This window comes from Chamaea fasciata, unplaced genomic scaffold (genome assembly GCF_029207755.1).
Source record: "Chamaea fasciata isolate MVZ Bird 193981 ecotype frontalis unplaced genomic scaffold, bChaFas1.0.hap1 SCAF_5, whole genome shotgun sequence".
NCBI classification, from domain to species: domain Eukaryota; kingdom Metazoa; phylum Chordata; class Aves; order Passeriformes; family Sylviidae; genus Chamaea; species Chamaea fasciata.
In genome coordinates, this window is record NW_027094090.1 from 12,227,963 (window position 1) to 12,248,448 (window position 20,486).

General features: G+C 39.5%; 1 protein-coding gene across 2 annotated transcripts in view; it reads left to right on the forward strand.

The window, feature by feature from the left end:
* The window catches only part of FAM185A (family with sequence similarity 185 member A), a 38,210-nt gene extending 21,644 nt beyond the window's left edge, over positions 1–16,566 (forward strand). The window contains exons 6-9 of one of the 2 annotated variants that reach the window (XM_066182826.1): positions 3,423–3,518; positions 5,846–5,980; positions 15,006–15,123; positions 16,327–16,566. In XM_066182826.1, the coding sequence (XP_066038923.1) occupies positions 3,423–3,518; positions 5,846–5,980; positions 15,006–15,121 (347 nt within the window). In that variant the 3' untranslated portion in view covers positions 15,122–15,123; positions 16,327–16,566. Of the gene's footprint in view, positions 1–3,422; positions 3,519–5,845; positions 5,981–15,005 lie in introns of both variants that reach the window. The other variant, XM_066182825.1, reaches the window with a different exon arrangement.
* The last annotated feature ends 3,920 nt before the right edge of the window (positions 16,567–20,486 follow it).

Consider the following 20,486-nt stretch of genomic DNA (forward strand, 5'->3'; position numbering starts at 1 on the left):
AGTTTTTCTCAAGTTACGTGACTTAGGTTTTATTATTCAAGCTCTATTTAATTTTCATAAAACTTAACAAAGACATTTGTCCTTGCCAAGGACATCTTGCTTCACTGGGCTTTTTATCTTTTTTATCTAGTATCAGTAAATTCTTAAATAGCTAAAGCTGCTCAAGAGTGACCTTCTGCTCCATTTCTTGTAAAAGGCTTTGTCCTTATTCTCCCCTTGAAAAACTTTGAGAAAACCTTTTCCCTGTCAGTCCTTAGCAAACTCTGAATTCAAACTATACATTTTTTCCTTATTTTTAACTTCAGTTATTCACATTCATATCAGCTAGCACTGGGTATGTATTTGAAAATAAATTGCCTTAGGTTTGATCTGTCATAACCATAAAATATGTATTGTCTCCATTATTATTTGTTATGTATTTTATCCTATCAGCCTATGCTTCTTAGTATAGGGTAATTTTTCATTGTTGAAATATTTATTTATATTTTGGCAGTTTTTTGTGCCTCATCTTCGGGGTTTTTAATCCATTCTCCTTTTATTCCCCTTTATTTGTTAAGAGTTCGAGACACAAACTTAAAACAGCACCTTTATAGATTTTGCAGAAATGATGAACAATTCATGTTTTCTTGGTGTTCTTACTTGTATCTACACACTTGTATTTAATATCATATCTGTAGCACTCATTACATAAATCATATTCAGTTGTTTCCATAAAATAGATTTCATGTTACTTTCATAGGTCAGAGCTTAACAGTTGTTTACTGTACAGTATTGTAGTGTCAGGTTTAGTGTTTGCTTAGTGCTGCCAAGCTTCTTGGTGGTTTTGAAACTCTGCTGTAGTTTATTCAGTCATAGGAAACTTTGTATTAGTGAGGTACTCTGGGAGTCAGAATCTGGCAAGTTGTCCTCCCAAAACACTGTCCTTCAATGGAAAAATGTTCCATTTCCCTCAAGGTTGTTTTTGACTTTCCTGGTAAATCTGTGCCTTGGTGGGCCTGTCCCTACTGCCCTCCTCCTGCATCCTTTATTTGTGTTAGTGCCTTCTGCAAACACAATCCAGTCTCTCACAAAATGAGAATTTTTAATTTTAGTATTTGTTAATTGAAGATCTAGGAAAGAACACTTTGTTCAGCCTTGCAGATTCATGAATTCCCACTGGGAAGAATCTCACAGGAGCTGCTTTTACATTTGAGGTGTGGGAAGAGAAAGGCTTCAGTGGATCAGTGTTGTCCCTCTAAAGCACCGTCAGCTGGTGGTGTGTGGACTGTTTGTAGTTCTTCTCCCCGGAAAGAGCTGCTGTTCTGTCACAGGAGACTCTTCTTTCTTCCTAGAATAGATAAAGGAACTTATTATATGTTCTGTTTAAAGCAAAGGAGTTGAAGGCTGGATGTTTCCTGTATCTGTTGCCAACAGAATCTCTTTCAAGATTACATGGAGAGTCGGTAATTGGCTGTTACTAAATTTGATGGGGAATATCTGAAAAAACAGCTTTTGCATGAAAACTTCTAGTGATTATTACTTAAAACGTGCATTAAAAAGATTGATGCATGTTAAATTTTTAAGTTCTAATGACTTTAACTTTTCAACTATTATGAACAACCTTTTAAAAAGTCATCAGTTAAAATCGATGTTTCGTTTTCACTTAGACAAGTAAATTTTTTTTTTTTTCAGATTTCAGACAGACCTTCTTTAATACATAAAGTCTTGAGATGGCAGAAGCATTCACATCCAGTTCTAGTTATTAATGTTTTCTTTATAACCAAAGCCGTTCTCAGTTTCTCAGCTGGCTAAGTATGGATTAGCTACTTTTTTAAAATTACTTTCCCCTCCAAAGAAATCAGCTTTAGCTGTGGGATAAAGATCCTTTTCTGTGTTTTTGCTGTTGTAAGCAATGCACTGATCTTTGACATCTGTGCTTGAAATCTGGGATCAGAAAGGTCCAGATGAGTTTACTTAGAGCAAAAACTGTATGGCAAGCATAAAACGTTAATGAGACATCCTTGTTATGATTAATCAAGTTAATTCTCTCATTAATGCTTTTACTTTTTAAAATGAGTTTATTTTATTATTTTAGCTGCTTCTAACAGTTTGACTGTTGGGTTTTTTCTATGCATATTCAGAATCACAGAATCATTAGGTTGGAAGAGACCTCCAAGATCATCAAGTCCAACCCAACCCCTAACCTCAACTAAACCATGGCACCAAGTGCCACATTTAGTCTTTTCTTAAACACATCCAGAGATGGTGAATCCACCACCTCCCCAGGTAGACCATTCCAATACTTTATTACCCTTCCTGTAAAAAACTTTTTCCTAATATCCAGCCTACATTTCCCTTGGAGCAGCTTAAGACTGTGTCCTCTCGTTCTGTCAGTTGCTGCCTGGAGAAAGGGCCCAACCCCCACCTGACTACAACTGCCTTTCAGGAAGCTGTAGAGAGTGATAAGGTCACTTCTGAGTCTTCTCCTCTTCAGGCTAAACAGCCCCAGCTCTCTCAGAAACCAGTTTCTATCAATATCTCAGGATTTCTTGCCAATAGTTTAATTTCTAGCATTGTCTCTAAAAATACCTCCCACTAACTGCCTTTTTCTTGTGTACAAATGTAATTTTTTTATGCTCCTCTGGAGTTTCTTTATAATTTCCTTGCAATTTTTATTAGGCATAAGCCTGTTCAGTAGTTTGAAAGTAAACTCTTTGGGACTTCACTTAGTATTGTGGAAGTCTGCGTGTTTAAAATTGGAGTACATTGCAAATAGAGACAACTCAAGTGTACAATTAAAACTTCTTAAAGACTTTCTATTTGTAAAAATGCTTCTTTGCAAAATTTTATGTTCATAAATTTCTGCTAATATGGTATAAAAGAAAATTTAGGCCTCCCTATTCTAGGGCACAGAAAAAATGTTGTTTTCCTGCACATGTTAAACATTTGTTGATAATTCAGATGCCGTGAATTAGACTTTACAAAGCCTGTATTCAGTTATTTTGTGTAACCACATGTTGCAGTGAACAACTGCTTGGTTTTTGCATGGGGTAGCTTTCCTGGGTAAAGTTCTTCTGCACAGAGTCCGAGCAAATGAACTCTTTTGGAAACTAAAAGAGATCTTAGTATTCAAGTTTTGTGCTTGATTTTCACTCAAAGATAGACATTCCTGTAGAAAGATGTCCCTGCAGTTGGGCCCTTGTAGAACAACTGCAGAGCTACAGCCTGAGGACCAGAGTGTGCCCCAATTCTGGACTGGGGAGATACGTTTTTTTTTAGAAACCTGTTATTCTAAGTGAAGGCTGACATTCTGTAAATTATTATGATACTTCTCAAACACAGAAGAATTGATAAAAATCAGTTTGAGGTATAAAGAAAGATTCTGGCAAATGTTTAGTTAAAAAGAGTGAATGATACACAAGTTCTTTTGTTTTGTTTTTTAGATTCATCAGATGGAAGTCTAAAAGCTTCTGCGTATCATGGGACAATAGATGTTTATGTCAGTCAATTAAGAAAAGTGGATCTGAAATCCCAGAAAGGTTAGCAAACTAAATAAAATATTTTTTGTGGCAGATTTTGATGTAAAAGAAAAGGAGATAAAGGTTTGTTTTGGGTTTTTTAATCTCTCTGTAAAAATAGTTTGTGATTGTTGGTTATTTACTTTTTTTTTTCCCATTGTTATTATTAGATGTCTATAAATACTTAAATTACAATAAGCTCTGTAAGGGACAAGAATACTTAAGATGGATTAAAAGTGTTTGGTTTTCAATGCTTTTCTTTTTTTTCCTGGCAAAATACCCAGCAGAATTCTGCAGAGTTGACTAGGGTTACAGTGTTCCTTTGCCTTGACACAGTTTTGTCCGTGATGCTATATGTGCAGCGATAACTGACACACATACATGTGTTTTTCTTGCCTTCTGACTAAAATGTCCTACCATGAAAATTTGAAGGCAGAAAAACAAAGATGGGAGAGCCTTACATTACTGTATTTCCTTCATTTTCTCTCCTGCTTACTCACTAAAATTTCTCTTCTTAGTTAAAAGCTCACGTCTAAAGTTGAATTCATAGTTTTGCCACCCTGAAGATATGATACTGTAAATTACAGAGCCCTGAATACATCTTGTTAATCCTAGTTTGGAAGAAAAAAAAAACACCAAAAACCCCAAAATTCAAACAACAACAAAAAAATCCCAAACAAGCCAAAACACACTACAGCATTTTTATACTTGACTTTAATGTCATGTCAGGCACTTCAGGTGGTTTAAATGAACATGGTGTTTGGTCCACTTCAGTCTCCTGTGAGACAATGCCTGTGCCCTGTTAAAATCTAATGGTTACTCAAAATGGGACTGATGGTGTCAATGAAATGGAATCATTTGTGCATCTTTTTGTACAAATCTATTTTGGTTTCATTAGTGCAAAGAAGTTTATTTTTATATTATTTCTTGGTTACCTTTTGTATCACTTATTTTTTCTAAGTGATAGAAAATCACTTAGAAAAAGTGTCTTTCAGCTAGAAGAAAAGAGGAATGTATTTAATAAAAGCTTATTAATGTTATTTTCAAAATGTTTTCTGACATCTCTTCTGGCAGCACAGTTTAGTAAAGGCAAAGTTGAAGTTCTGTTTCTGGTTCCCCTGTAAATTCAGAATAACTGCTGACAGCTGCAGTGTAGAAAATGTCTCATTTGTGATAAATGAGCTGCGTGTGTGTTGGTTTTTATGCGTCATCACTGAGCAACTCTCCAAAGAGGACCCAAACATGAAGACCTTTTCCCTTTCTTATTCTAAGGCTTTTGTGTATCCAACAAAATGCATGCCTAAATTATACTGGAAGTTATTTGTTCATCAGAACTGTCACAGGCAAGTGATTCTGCTGAATCTAAATTGCTTAGCTAGGGCTGCTTTCTGGTGCTACTTAGCTGTTATTCTTACCGTGTTCTGCTTAAGCTCCTGGGATGTATGTCAAGAAAACATTTTGTGTTTTTCTAATGTGAATGTTGAAACTGAGCAAAAGCTAAGGAGCACATAAAAAGGAAGTCTATTCTGAATTTTTCAGGTTTTTGATCTAATGTGTAGGAGAGAGCTTTCAAACTTTGTGACTGAGTTATTCCAAAGATGACTAATGTGGGAAGATTGGGGACCCAGTGTCTGCCTTTGGTCTGATGCATAGATGCACTTATTTAGGGGAAGCAGGTCAGAATTTCTGGTTTTAATTTCAAAGTAGAATTATTCAGGCCACCAAAGCTGCAGTTTTGCTGCTAGTTTACATTTTAGTGATGCACAGTCTAAACTGGTTAGTCAGTTTTTGGGACTGCATCTGTTGGAGGATGTAAGCAGCTAGCCCTAAGCAGTAAAGCAAAGACAATTGCGAGTGTTCACAGTAAGTGAGCAGCATCTCATCTTTCCAGAGGAGCAATTCTTTCATCATGTGCCGTGCAGTGACTGGGTTATTTGTCCAGTCTGCTGCTCTGTCCTTGCTCAGGAATGTCAATGTGCGACTAGAAGATGAATTTAAAGTCATAATACCTGTGAGATCTATTGCATTTACTTCCCTTGATCATTCCTGTAAAAAGATTCTCTACCGAAAGACTTGCTGGAAGTGTATGTCACTATTTATTTTCATGTCTCTGAAGGAAATACTGTGATATCATTTTCTATATGTGATGTACCCTCTTTATGATAAATTAAGATACTTTCATTTATCCTTTCAGTGACCCAAAAAAGAGGTTACTGTTTCTAAAGACTTTCAAAAAACGCAACCAAGCACAACTGAATGATATTTGATTCAAGTTAGTGAAATGGTGGACTATTTCATGCTTTGATCTTGGGGTTAAACTAACTAGCTTTCACTTAAATTTATACCAGGTTCAATTACAGTCAAGGTACCTGCATCTCTCCAAGCCTATTTAGAGCTGTCTGGAAGAAAAGTGGATGTGAGCTCAGAGATCCAGTTAAAAGAAACACAGAGTGTCTCCAAAGACGATCATGTAACTATAAGTGGTAAGGCTTACTAATCTTGGCTTCCAATAAATGTCTGTCTGGCCTAAATCAAAGGCATCTACTTTTCTTTATTAGTTTATTGCCCTTGGCAGCTGCTTGTTTAATCTGCTTCACGTTCAGATGTTTACTTGTGCTATTGTACTCGCCATGTTACTGGATGACTTTAAAATTTTATTTGGTAAATGACTTGTGAATGTAACCAACTTCTTCTAACAAAATCTTAGAGCCAAATTCCTCCTTAGTGTTACTCCAGTGAATTTGTGGGAGATAATCCAGAGCTGAATTTGACCCATTGCTTTGTAGGCTTAGAAAATTACGTAGACTTTCCTAGGCAATCTATTATATTAAAAATATAATTTAAAAAAAATCTGTCTGGTTCTGAGTCAAAGGGGGAAATATCAGGGGTATACAGCATATTAATAAATGCACAGTAGTGCAGAATAGGGTGAGAAATGATGAGTGGGAGATGAGAAGAGCAGAAGAAGCTGGAGGTGGAGGAAGAGAGAGAGAGAGAGTACATGGAAAGGTACCTGCAATTGCTGGAAGTATTCTTGTAAGCCATTTAAAATTGAACTTAGAATCCCAGGTCTTGCTGTTCCCTGCTTTAGAAAGCAGTCATACTATTCACTGTCAGGGTGTGTATTTCTCTCCCCCACTCCAGATGTGGCTATCTAGAAGTTAAGGCTGTTGCTTGTACCAATTACACAGTTTGCTCTAGAGAAAACATTAACTTAATGTGTCTGAGGGCTCCAGCCTTATGTTTGAACGTGTTATGTCAGTGTGACCTGATGTGATAGCAGATTGGGTACGGCTTTGAGTTTTGCTCTGGTTTTAAACCTCAGAAAATATGCACAGAAACTCTTTTCCTCCCCCAAGTGAGATAGTAATCTCGAAGTCTAGAAACATTAGAAGTGTAATTACATAATTTAAGTATGTAGCCTGCTTATATATCTCTTCCTGCCTAGGAACAGTAACCAGCACTTAAATTTAGTAGTGGTTATTAAATACAGTTTCTTTAAAAACCATAATTAGACATTCTCAGGCTAGAAATCTGTGGAAGGACACCAAACTCTAGCAAGACTTTCTGGAATTAATCAGCTCAGCAATAAAACAAGACTTCTTCTCAGTGAATGAGGACCACTGGCCAATCAATCATCTTGCTCCTTTGGCAACATGGAAGATAAGAGTGGTGTTTCAAATATACACAGCTGAATGACTTCTCTGGTTTCACAACCCAGTCAATGTTTATGTAGGACAGTCATCACTGAAGCAGATGCAATTTCTCAACCCGCTGTTCTGTATGGAAATGGTCTTGGCACTTGAGGCCAAAAGCCACTCTGATTAGTGAACTCTCAAATATACACGTCCCAAAGGCACAGAAATCATCAAGAATTATGCAAAGGCAACAGCATTAGGCCAGTGATTATCAGTTGTTTAAAGAAGTTAAGGCATTACATGAAAAGGGAGATACTTCCTGCTTCTATTTCTCTTCCCCTTATGGTATATTCTTCCTGTGGGCAAAGCACTTGCCTCTTCACTATCAACAATTGCTTCTTCCTAAAGGTGATATTTGGTTATTTTCTTGTATAAGTAGATTCTCAAATAATTGAAAATCATTTAATACAATTTCTGTATCCTGAGAACGTTATTCACTGTTGAAGTTTCGGGTTCAAGGTACATAGCTGTACCGCTGCTGTGACTGAAGAAATGTAAAATTGAGAGTGAAGAGGGGCTTTGGCAAGTGCTTGAAGCTGTACCACAAGAGCATGACAGTTTAGCAGTTTCATGCTTTTGAGTTTAAAGATTAGTTTAAGAACAGATGGTTTTTCAGAAAATCCAGTTCTCATGCGAATAAGACAGGAAGTGTGACCTTTTAGGAAGCTTTACTTACCTCTGGGATTATTTGAAGGTGTGAGAGAGAAGGCTGTCCAGTGGGAAGACAGGGCAGAGTTCTCTGGCTTGGGTAAACATGCACTTAGTCCTGCACTTTTCTCCTTTAGGAAAGCCTTCCCTACTGCTTTAGAGCAGTTATGTACATCACCACCTCCACTTCCACACTGAGGGAGAGTCTCCACTACAACCCCACAAGCACTCACGTCCAGGATTTTGCCTGATAGCCAAGGAATAGTGTGGGATTTAGTGAAAGCATGGTGATGGAGATCTGGAGTGAGTGCTCTAGAGACAGAGGGATGAGAGTGTGAAAATGTGTTTCTGCTCTTTTAGGAAAAGAAGGGACTTTCCTGCAAAATTGAGACACTTGCTGGGAAAGGGAGGGAACTGGAGAGCAGTGACAGGGAGTTTATTCTTTGAAGTAATTTGCAAGGGCAAGGCATCTGTTTCCATTGGCATCAGTAGTTAGTCTTAGAAGTGGTGTGTATGGTATAATGAAATGTTAAAAAAACAGAGTTCATGCTAAGCACTGGTCCAGCTGCCATTGGTGGAAGTGTTAGGCTGTCTGCCTTTAGAGTGCTTGAGTAACTCCAGTAATTTCTGATTGTAATCATGTCAAGGTGTTCTTTCTTTTCCCTGGCAAGAAGAGAAGCCCTTACTGCTCAGTGTCTGCCTTCTCCCTGTCTCCAGGTCTGCCTGTGTTCTTAAATCTTATGCCTGTGGAGGTAATTAGCTATGGGCACTAAATGTGGTAAGAGAAAGAGTAGCAGGCTAAAAAGTGTTAAATACTTATCAGATAATGAACTTAGGAGACTGTTATGTCAAAGGGGTGCAAATATGTTGAAGGTGAAGGTTAAAGTTCATATAATTTTGATTTTCACTATTTGTAGGCCATTTTCCAATAAGTTAAGTTCAAACTACAAAGGTAGGAACGATTACCCGTGTAGAACCAAGAAGTGCAATATTTAAATAATATCAGGAAACAGTAGTGTTACACCATTGAAAACAAACAGCGTATTTACTTGATTGTTGTGTAAAATTCAAAATAAACCTTTGGCTTTACATGGCATTAGTAATACTTTGCTGGAACATGTCCAGCTTTCAGTACTGTGCTTCAAAACTGTGGAGTCTCTAAAGTAGAACATGTGATCAGAGTCCTAAAATCATGATTAACAAGAGAAGACTGAAAAGTTTTGGTTTTGTCTCAAAAAAGAAGACAAAGGGAAGTGTAGATGCATTTTTCTAGTACATAAGAAGTAGCCACAGAGAAATAAAGAAATAAATGGTTCTGTCCGCTGGCAATAGAGATAGAAATTATAACTGGACCTTATGGTAAAGGAAACTTAGCTAAATAGCAAGGTAACCTTCTCGTAGCACTTGTCTGGGGAGGCAGTAGGGCTGTCAGTACTGCAGATTGTGAAGGCCAGGTGAGGTGAGCATCAGACCAAATTCAGTGCTTCCTCAGGAGAGGCTTTCAGCCCTGTTTTCTCTTGTCTCAAGTTGATGTGACCATCTCCTCCCACCCACTGCACAGTAACAAAGGAAGGTTATCAGGCATATGGGTGGATAGGGACTGAATGAAATGCGGCCGACTGGACACACTTCAGCCACTTTGGTTGCCAGCTTATGTGCTGACCACTGTAAACTTGCTGGGAAAAGTGACTACCAAGTCACTTCATCTGGTTTGCAACAGCTGTGTAAATTTCCATGGTAAAAGTCTCACCATATCACAGGTGCTCCTCAGAGGCTGTGGATGTTTGTGGTGGTTGTTGTGTCTCCCTGTTCTTGCCTTCTCAACTGGCAAACCTCTTTGTATTTTTCTGTCCTTATACAAAGAGCATATGCTTTGGGAGTTACTGTGTTCTCCCCAGTCCAGACATATTTGCTCCCAGTTGTTGTCAGCATGACAACAATTGCAGCAGTTAACAGGACTTTAAGGTTTTGGTGCTAATCCCATCCTGGCTACAGTACAAGAGCTTTGTTAAGCCACCTGAGAGCAGTTTTCCTCTGAGCCATGCCTCTCGTGACCATGCAGGTAAAAGGACTCTCCCGTGTTAACTTATGCCTTCCCTCAGATGTGTGTACAGGACATGGAGAGGAAATTCCCTATTGACTTCTCTAACTCCTTTTCCCCTGTGAAAATGTTCAGGTACACATTGCCTCTACCTTATGGGTTGATCGAGTATCCAATTATTCTTTTAATACTGCGGAACTTCTTGGTTGGCCTTCTTCCTGTGCCTCTGGAGAGTCAGCCTGTCTGTAATTACCAGATTCCTTTGAAAAGATGGACACGGACACTACTGTCCTATCTCTGATTTTTCAAGTTTCTCTTACTAACATGCTTCAGATCTTCTCATCCTGCCTGGTTCTCCCCGTAGATTGTGGTGAGAAACACCTTTACAACAATCATTCACTCAGGCATGCACTGAAATACTACAACTTTCACATCTGCCTGATGTTCCCTGCTGGAGCAAAGGGGATCTAGACAGATGTTTCCTGACATCAGCAATAATAATTACTTCTCACTGTTCACTCAGTGGTCCCTCATACAGTAGTACTGGGAGAGCAGTGTATGGAATGCTGTGGCCTTCCATTAAGGTTTTAAGGCCAGTGTGCCAGAGGGAGCTGACTGCATTGAGTCTCTTATACCATGCACAAAGCTTTATGGATGGCTGTGTTTAAGAGTCTTCATTATGAGAAATTCTATATTGTTTACTCCAAGGTAATGTCTGTGTTTTTAGCTGCCTGGAGTTCAAGGGTTGAATACAAACACAGCTGAAGGGACAGTGAATAACATGAGACAAGCAACTTGCCTTTAAAGGGAAATAACTGAAAGAGCTGGTATTATGTCAGTCTGCTGAAACTTCAGGTTTTATCTGAAGCTTACCAGCTGCCTAAGTGTAGCGCTCCTTCTCCCACTGTGCAGCTGTGTTGGGTTTTTTGCCGTCAGCACTGCAGTTCTGATCCCAGGAGTAACACTATCTGCTGTCATGCCCCCCCCGTTTAGTCTGTTCTCAAGGCACTTTAGAACTTTCCTTCTTTCTTAGAAGCAGTTTTTGTTGACTCTTGGCCACTAGAACTGAGTGGGAAGAGCTTTGTTTTATAATGTCCCTCTACACACTGCCCTCTGTGGAGCCTTGATCCTTAAGCAATATCTTAAAAAAAATAAACAAAGACCCAGGTTGTATCTGGAAAAGATTACATTCCTTCGAGTCAAATAGAAAGTTCATCCAACTTTTCTTAAACACATTAGATGAGATGCTATCCTACAGATTTTTATTGGTTTCAGCTTGCATTCAACTCACGCTGTTCACAGTCTTTTGATATATACCGCAGTCCTAACGCTACCAATGAACAACACTTAACACAAGAAGGGGATCATATTTTTTGTGGTATGAAAATAGAGCTCTCAACTTCTCCAGTCTCCAGGAAGGCAAGTAAATAAACAGTCAGTACTTGACTGTGTAAAGTTTTGCAAAGGTGTTACCTTCCTACAAACACCACAGGCTGGGGAGGAGGAAAAAGCACAGCCTTTTTCCTGGGCATTAAATTGAAAAGGTGGCCGCACAGCATAATGGTGTATCTGACTTCTGAAGTCATGCTGCTATCTTGACTGGTAGGTTTTGAAATTAGTTTTTCCCCCCCTCATTCTCAATCCAGGAGGCTGTTTGCTTTTGTGATTTAATCAAGCTAGCAAAGTCTTCCTCAAAATCCACTTATGTTCTCATGGTATTCAGAGTACAAGCAGTGAGTACAGTTAAGACCCAAGCGGTTGTCAAAAGGTCTCCAGTTAAACCTTGTTGCTTGATTAGTGCCTCATACACAAAGCTTATTTAAATATCAGATATAACTTTAAACCTCCTACTAGTGATGGGCTTAATAACTTTAATATTTGCCTCACAGGCAAATTTCCAGAAGTACAAGAAACAAAACTTTTTTCTATATTCACATAGCAAAAGCAAAATGAGAAACAGAGCTCAGACAACAACTCAGCTTTAAAACAGCCCTTGTAAATTTGTTCTTGTGTTCCCTAAAATCTTTAACTTTTTTTGCCAAGGTGTAAGCAGTGCATGAAACCATTTACAGCACTGAGTCTGTGCTTCAATGTTTGTTTCTTGTGCAAAAGTGCAAGTTGTAGTCACAAAAACATGAGAGAGAGGAAGTGGAACAAAATACTGCACTTTCTGGAAATATATCTATGCCCTGCATTCATTGTGTTCTCTCTCCCTAGGAGAAAAAGCTGTATTTTTAGTGTTCTACAGCTCTGTTAAAGGACCAGCTGAAATTGTCCTTTATATGTCTTTGTTGGTTCAATTTCTAGTCACCTGGTGGCTGTTTCCTGTTTAAAAAACCAGATTGATGAAATGTTTTAAGTGCTATCTGTGCTTAAAAGACAGATTGTTTTAATTTCCGTTCTATACTTTCTGATACAATACTATTGAAAATCAGTCACTCAGGAAAGCTTTGAGGACTTGAACTTTAAAATTTTAATGGATTCCATATACAACATATTTGTCCAACTTGGTGATTCATCACAGATTTAAGTCTGCAGTTAGATGGTGAGTAGGTCAGTGGATTCTGCTTTACTGTAGGAATGATATTGACACTGAGTGTGATTGAGACTGCTGCTGTCTGGAGTAATGAGTGCAGAAATTGTACTAGGACATCCCCATGGAGACACCTGGAGGCATGTTGTAATCTGATAACAAGGGACACTGAAGTGACTCTCTGACACTGTTGGACTCCTCTGAGAACTCAGTACTTCCAAATCATACCTCAGCCTATTGTGAATTGCTGTGGGTTTGGCCCATAAACTTAAATGAATCCGATTTCGAACTGCTAAAGCACTGAAACACTATTGAAAAGTTCTGGCACATAGGCCTGAGTTGTGGAAACCAATGCAGTGATGTCAGTTGGAGTTTTGCCACTGTTTTTGCTGTGGCCAAAATTTAATTTCAGCTGTGTTACAGGGCAGAGCAGAGCAGAGCATGTTTGCAGAGTTGGTTCAGAATCTGCTTCCCTGCCATTCCTCTTGCTATTCCAGGCTCAAATTAGTTCTAAACTTAGAATTCACACAGTTAAATGAACACTAAAGTAAAAATAAATATTTTGTAAAGATAAACCAAACTGAAGGTTGATCTTGTGATACAGGCACTAATTTGGGACTTTCAAGATCCCAGTTTAATTCCCAATATGGACACAAATCTCTTGTATAATTTTGGAAGGACACTTATTCTCTCTTGGCCTCAGTTTCTTAATTATAAAATGAGACTGAGTTGAACTCTCTCCTTTGTTATACAGTGAGCTTTTCAGAGCATGACTGTGAATGCAAAGTTTATGTGAAACATGTAAGACAGATACCTCAGGGATGTGGGGTTTTCATAAGGAAAAATAATAGTAGCAAAAAGTCTGGTCATCTGGACAATCAGGTCTTACCAAGTCTCTTTTCAGTGTTTACAGTAACAATTAAAAATCTTTGAAATTACTTAGCCAGATTAGCATCTCATGTAGAGTCGTGGTTTAACCAGAACTGGCTATTGAGCACCAGGCAGCCACTCACTCCCCACCAATGGGATTGGGGAGAAAAGTTAAAGTGGGAAAATTCATGGGCTGGGATAAAGAGACTTTGAGATTAAGACAGTCTGATGGATAGAGCAAAAGCTGCGCACACAAGCCAAGCAAAGTAAGGGATCCTTTCACTACTTCCCAGGGCAAGCAGGTGTTCAGGCATCCCCAGGAAAGCAGGGCTCTATCTCATGTAACAGGTACTGGGTCAGACAAATGCCATCACTCTGAATGTCCCCTGCTCCTCCTTCTGCCAGCTCTAATACAGAACACGACACCATACAGTTCAGAATATCCCTTTGGTCATTTAGGGTCAGCTGTCCTGGATCTGTCCCCTCCCAGCTTATTGTGTGCCCCCAGCCTCCTCACTGGCAGGGCAGTATTAGAAGCAGAAAAGGCCTTGATGCTGTGAAAGGGCCACTCAGAAATAACAAATTTTATATATTGTCAGCACTGTTTTCAGCAGGAATCTAAGACATGGTCCATCCTAGCTACTTAAAAAAAATTAGCCCTATCCCAGAGAAAACCAGTACGTGTATGGTTTGTGTGGCAAGTTTTGGTAGTGGGGGGGGGCTCTAGGGGTGGCTTCTGTAAGAAGCTGCCAGAAGCTTCCCCTATGTCCTACAGAGCCAGCACCAGCCTGCTCCAAGGTGGACCCACCACTGGCCAGGGCTGAATCTATCGGTGATGGTGAATAACAGTTAAAGGGGAAAAACCCTACTGCACACCAGCAGCCGGAGATGGGAGTGTCAGATATGTGAGAGAAACAGCCCTGCCAATATGCAGGCCAGTGCAGAAGCAGAGGCAGGAGGTGCTCCACATGCCAGAGTAGAGATTCCCCTGCAGCCCCTGGAGGTCTGCAGGGGTGCAGAAATCCCCCTGCAGCTTGGAGAGGACTCCATGTCAGAGCAGGGGAAGAGCATGAGGAGTTCTCCTCCTGCAGAGAAAGGACTGGCAGTGATAATGTGTGAACTGACCCAACCCCCTGTGCCTCTGATGGGGAGGAAATAGAGAAATCAGCAGTGAAATTAAGCCTGGAATGAAGGGAGGGGTGAGTGGGATATGTTTTTCAGATTTGGCTTTATTTCTTATTACCCTTTTCTGATTTGATTTGGAATAAATGAAATTAGTTTTTTCCCCAAGTCAGGTTTGTCTTCCCTGTGACAGAAATTGGTGACTGAACTCTCCCTGTCCTTATCTTGACCCATGAGTCTCTTGTTAAATTTTCTCTGGCCCATTCATTTAAGGAGGAGAGTGGTAGAGTGACTTTGGTGGGTACCTGACATCCAGCCAGGGTCAACCCACCATAAAAAATTTCTTATCTTAGAATAAAAAGTGCAGTACTATATAATAAAAACCACTACTCTGTTGAAAAGATGTATTGTGGGAAATAAGATTAATGCAAAAAAACTATCAAGAAGGAAATGTCAGAAGTCTCTGCTAAAAGTACACAAATTCTACCAAATCAAAGTGCTATAAGTGCTTCCAGGGAGCTTGGAAAAAAAATTACAATGTGTAGATGATATGTTTACTGTGTGTCAAATTAAATTGAGACATCTCTCTTTTCCAGGTCACATGAATCAAAGGGATGAAACAGACAAATGGATTAAGGCTGATACACAAAATGGCAAAGTGTGTCTTAAAAGCCAAAGCTGGATCCAGTCTGTCAAGCTGAAGAATTCTTAAAGGTGAAATAGGCCAAAGAGATTAAATCAAGAAACTACAAAGAAACATTTCTGTAAAATTATGAAACTTTTTGGATGGATATTCTTAATATAAAAGAGAAACTATTAAAAATGAGAGCATTTTAACCCAAGATTTGCCTGTGATAGTGCTGGTGCTAAACAGTCTGTTTTACTTTTAGTGCCTTTTAGGAACAAGATCTTGCATATTCAGAATTTATACGACTTGATCCACTTACCGTATCAGTTTAAAAGGTGGAAACTTTCAAACAAAAGTTTGGAGTTGTCATGTAAAAATTAAAAAAACCCAAACATTTTCAACACTTCCAAGGTGACATGCCTTGCAAACTCTGTTATACTTTTAAATTAAATGTCTCAATACTGTGGGAATTCTGCTGGTTTGTGCAAAATGCAGAGAATTTTCTTCAACCAAATTGCATCATGGATAGGAAAAAATCACTTTCAGTGTAATTCTTATGTGGTCTTCTCATTTGGTGTTTGAACCCCGAGCAGTTTCTGCCTGGGTGCTGGGTACTCTCTGTGTAAAAATTCTTCTGTGAAATGGCAGAACTTTCTCCATGTTGTCCTGAACCTCTGGTTAGTGGATAGAAATAAGGACTCCAGATATGTCTGCCACTGCTCATCTGCAAAGAAAAGCTTTTAAAATAGATAAAAGTGCAATGAATCTGGCTGATTTCAAGGAGGAACACTCCTCCAACTGGACTTTGGGGGAGACTCCACATGTACATTCCCCTGAAGGAAAAGCTGCCATAGAAAGGAAGTGTTGCCCCAGTAACTGAGAACTGGAATCTCTGTGTTTGCTGCTTGTGCAGTGACTTAGAGCCACTTAGAGCCTTGTCCAGTAAAGCTGCCGGGCAGCTCCTGGGGGCAGGGAGGTGAGGGGAGCAGGTCCGCCCTGCTCAAGGGAAGGCCCCATTTTTGTGGAGGGTTCTGTGTAACTGTAATACAAGCACACAGTAAAGTAAATGGAGCTTTTAAAAGCCTTTCCATACCTCTCTATGGCACCTTATAAAAGCAGTAGTGAAATTCATGTTTTAGGCTGAAATGTAAGAATCCCTGCCAGCTGAGGGGATGGCGAGGAGCAGCAGAGAATTCAGACTGTCAGCTCAGGCTTTAAGTTTTGTATATATGTGTATGTACTTTAGGTCATAATGGTACATTACGAAATTAACTTCTCCTTTGCCACAGGATTCCCCTGGAGGTATTATTGCCCCTGGTTAATGGATTTCAAGAGTCAAGGGCAGCGTATCTACTCTAATTCAGGGTGGTTAAAAGCTCCACTTCCTGTTTACTGTTGTATGTACTGTTTGTTGGGGTGAGGTGGGCACTGATGCATATGAAAAATTATGTGTATTTTTAATATAAACACTAATATGTAAAACATTTCTAATAGTATTTCTAAAGGCATTACAATATTATTTTATGTGAGTTATTATTATACTTCTTAAAGCTACAAAATTAATAAATAATAATGGTTTTGGGTATCCAGAAAAATATTTGAAACTAATGTTTTCTATGCCTTGCTGCAGCCAAAGTGAAAAAAGCACCTCAAAATTCACACCACGTGAAACATAAAAACAGTCTAGTAGGTATTTCACAAGATTGAATCCATTTAGGGGTCCCATTATTCACCTGAAATACAAAGCCTGTCAGCCTCTGAGATTAAGGTGTTTTTTGGGACTGCTGCATCGGCAATTTAAAGGAGAACAGAACATAGTAAGAAAACATGTTATTTGTTCCATATTCAAAAGAAAGCAAACTCAGGTTTGAATTCATTATTTTTTTTTTAAATCTAGCAGGAATTAAACATCTGGATTGTTAGTTGTTTGCTTAAAGAAATTTAAATCAGCCAGCAGAAAAATTGTGCTACCACTAAAGCTACTGCTTATATTCATTCCAAGTTAATACATGTTGAGACCAGCTAGAATGTTAATATAAAGGTCAAGAATGAGTTGAGGGAGGACAAATCCTTGTGAGTTTCCCCAAAGGCATTGAACAGTGTCTTGTTCTGCCATAATGAGATGAAAATGTATTTTTCTCAAGACAAGGGAAGATGAGTAGGTTGTCAATTAGAGTTTGAATGGTGAAGCCCTTGTGTGCTCATGTATCCTTTTTGTCCGTTTGATGAGAAGACATTCTTGTAACTGGAGTGAATTTACACCACATTTTTTTCATCTGTGCTCCCTTTAATCTGGTTCTCCTGCTCTCACAGCTGCCAGCCAGCCCACAGTTCAGACCTGCAGACATGAACATCAGCTTGTTTTAAGAGTTGGACTCAGCCCAAGAGGCTTTTATGAGAATGAGGGCTCTGGGTGCACAAGTTGCACAAGTGACTGCTGAGAAGTGGAGGACTGGGCTTTAATGTATGGGTGTAGTTGTGTATTAAAGAATCTGCAGTCACTACCTACTCACTGCTCTCAATTCCTCAAGAAGGCTGTACTTGATGAATACCAGCCACATCGAGTGTGAAGTTCTCTGGGGAGTCAGAGTGTTTATGTCCTGGAGAGGACCTTCATGGCCAACAGGAACCTCAAACACATGCAGATTTATTCACTGCTTACTCTGCACGGGACTACGAAAACTTTCAGTATTGAAAGATGGAGACAGCTTGAATCAACATCTGAGAGTTAGCACTGCTGTCTGAGTGCAGCTGTCTTGCTTGAAGGCATTCATACTCCTGTGAGAAAGATTTGCTATGCTTCCTTACTAATGCAACAAATGGCCTTTTATTAAAGTGTGATTAGTTTTAAGAAAAAACAACACAGTGGTCTTTTCATGCTCTAGAGAAAACCCCTTGAACTGTAAAGATGTTGCACTATTTCTTAATTTTTCATTTTGAAGAATTTGTTTTTTCAGGCTCTGATATGTGTTTTCTGATGGAGGTGGTTATGTTACCATCCCAGGCTTCTCCAAGCCAGGAAGGAGGGTCAGCATCATTATGTTCCTGTCTCTCCAGTTCAGCTTTTTATTTCAAGACAGCTTGTCTGCCACAAGAATTTGAAAATAATAATGACAAAATAAAATTTTTCAGAGGCTGTTTTTACAAAGAACACTAAACGCAGTTTAATGAGGAAAAGTTCTTTGTTTTAACTAAAGCAATCAATATAATAAGGGTGTTGTGGAAAGTAAACCAGAAGATAATTGGTTAGGTCATGGAATCACAGAATCAGTTAGGCTGGAAGAGGCCTCTGGAGAGTGTTTCAACCTGATGTTGCTTTGAATTTATCCAGCTGGAGCAGGTGAGTCTTGGCTTTGCCAGATGAGTTCTGAATATCTTTAGGCAGGAAGGTTGCACAGTCACTGGGATCCTCTTCAAGAGTTTGACCAGCTTCCTGGTTAAAAAATTAAAGTTTCCTTGTAATCAGAATGTGATCAGAATTTTACATATGCCACTTGTCCTATCACTGCACCTTTGGCAATGCTCTGATGAGAGTTAGAGACAGCAATAAGGTCTCCTGCATCTCGAGCCTGGGACTTACCAAAGCAATTCTCTGAAGGTTCTTCACACATCACATGCTCCAGCACTTTAATGATCTTGGTGGGCTTAATCCACACTTGTTTAGTGTGTCAGCATCTGCCTGAACACAGATCTGAGTAGGTGTTGTTATGGAATGATAACAACATTCATGGAAGAAAATATAAAACCAAACAAGATAAATAGGCCAGCTACATCCAAAGGTATTACAGCATCTCCAGGGTGTTTTCTCATAGCTCTGTAGGAAGGCTGTAGTAACTGTGCAGGTCCCCCTCTCTGTTTTTCTGTTTGACCCAGTGTCTGTGGCACCTCCAAGTATTTTTACCCTTTCCTTATTCAACTTCTGCTTGCTTTTTGGCCAGCCTCTCTACTGTCGTTATTTTCTGTCACCCACCTTTTTTAATGTATATTTTTTCAGAAATGGAATCGAGTACACAACAGGCAGTGCTACTGGCACTGGCCCTGGACCTGCCCCACGCTGTGTTTTGCAGCTTCTGTGACATTTGAACCAGAAGAGAGCTGTCTGTGATGTCCAAACCCACCCATGACCCCTCGGATCTCCCTCAACATTTTGTGGCCACTGCCCTTCTGCAGCATTAGAACACAAAACTAATAAATTAGATCAAAATTTGAGAAAATCAGGCCTCCTGAGTGAGACACTATGAAAAGAAGAGCAACCATCCCTTCTTTTTCAGCAGTGTCAATCCAGCAATTTTCATTACCTCCCCAAGTTGAAGAAACTCAACCCACCATGTTCAGCCTTGTGAATGTCTCTTTCTTTCCATGCCTTGTGTGACCTGGCTGCCAGCCTGGTCCTGCTGAGCAGAGCACCCTCCTGCCCGGCCTCCCCCGCCGCCAGCTCTGCGTTCCAGAAACACCCCTGTGCTGAGAAACTCCTGGGGAAGAGCCAACTCTGCATCTCCCATCCTCTTCAGGAGATTCAACCTGATCTGGTGTGTCACAGCCACAGCAAGGCAGTCTTTCTCCCTGCTGGCCAACTCCTAAGCTCTTGAAAAATATAATATCCAGCAACCAGACAATACTAGAAAAAAACCCCAAATTGAAGTGCTTGGTTATCTGCCAGTAATGGTGCTACAGTGTTTTTTGTGTTTGTTTCTCAAAGTGGAAATGCTGGAGATGGTTACAAGGGGCAGATGTGCCCAGCTGTAATGCTTGCACCACTACAGCAGGAAAGGGGAAGTGGGCAGGAGTGGAAAAGGGACAAAATTAGTGAAGCAAGAAGGGCTTGTTTTCAACCACTGCAGGATATTTTTTTTATAAAAAGTCCAACACTGACACACTCTATGAACCACATGAACACAAGGCTGCATCTGTTTTTATATTAGGGAGGCCTGTGCCATTGAGGAATGTGTGCACAATTTATATGAGCTATAAGCTCTGACCTATAAAAAATCTACTCATCCAAGTCCAAATTCCTGTTTTTCATGGAAACTGCGATGTATAGTGGCTGTCTGAAGCATGTATAAGGGGAGCTGTTTCTATTTTTTTGGAAACTTATGATGTCCCATGCCTGGAGCTACAGTTGAGTGATTTGCCAGAAACAGCCATTCATTAATCATCAACACATGGTAAAAAGATTGTTTATTTAAGATATACTGTATTATGACAGAGCCTGTTTATTTGATTGATTGATTGATTGATTGATTTACTGTCTTAAATGAGCACATTGATGAATAAAAGTATTTCAGCCAATGATTACAGTTATCTTTGGCAAAACAACTATCTCTTGGTATAAGTCAGACAAAAGTACTGGCCCAAACACTCAGACAAAAGTATGGCCCAAATACAGGGCTTGAGCAGTACTGGAATACCTAATTGAATCCTTACCCAAAGTCTGAATCTATTTTACTGA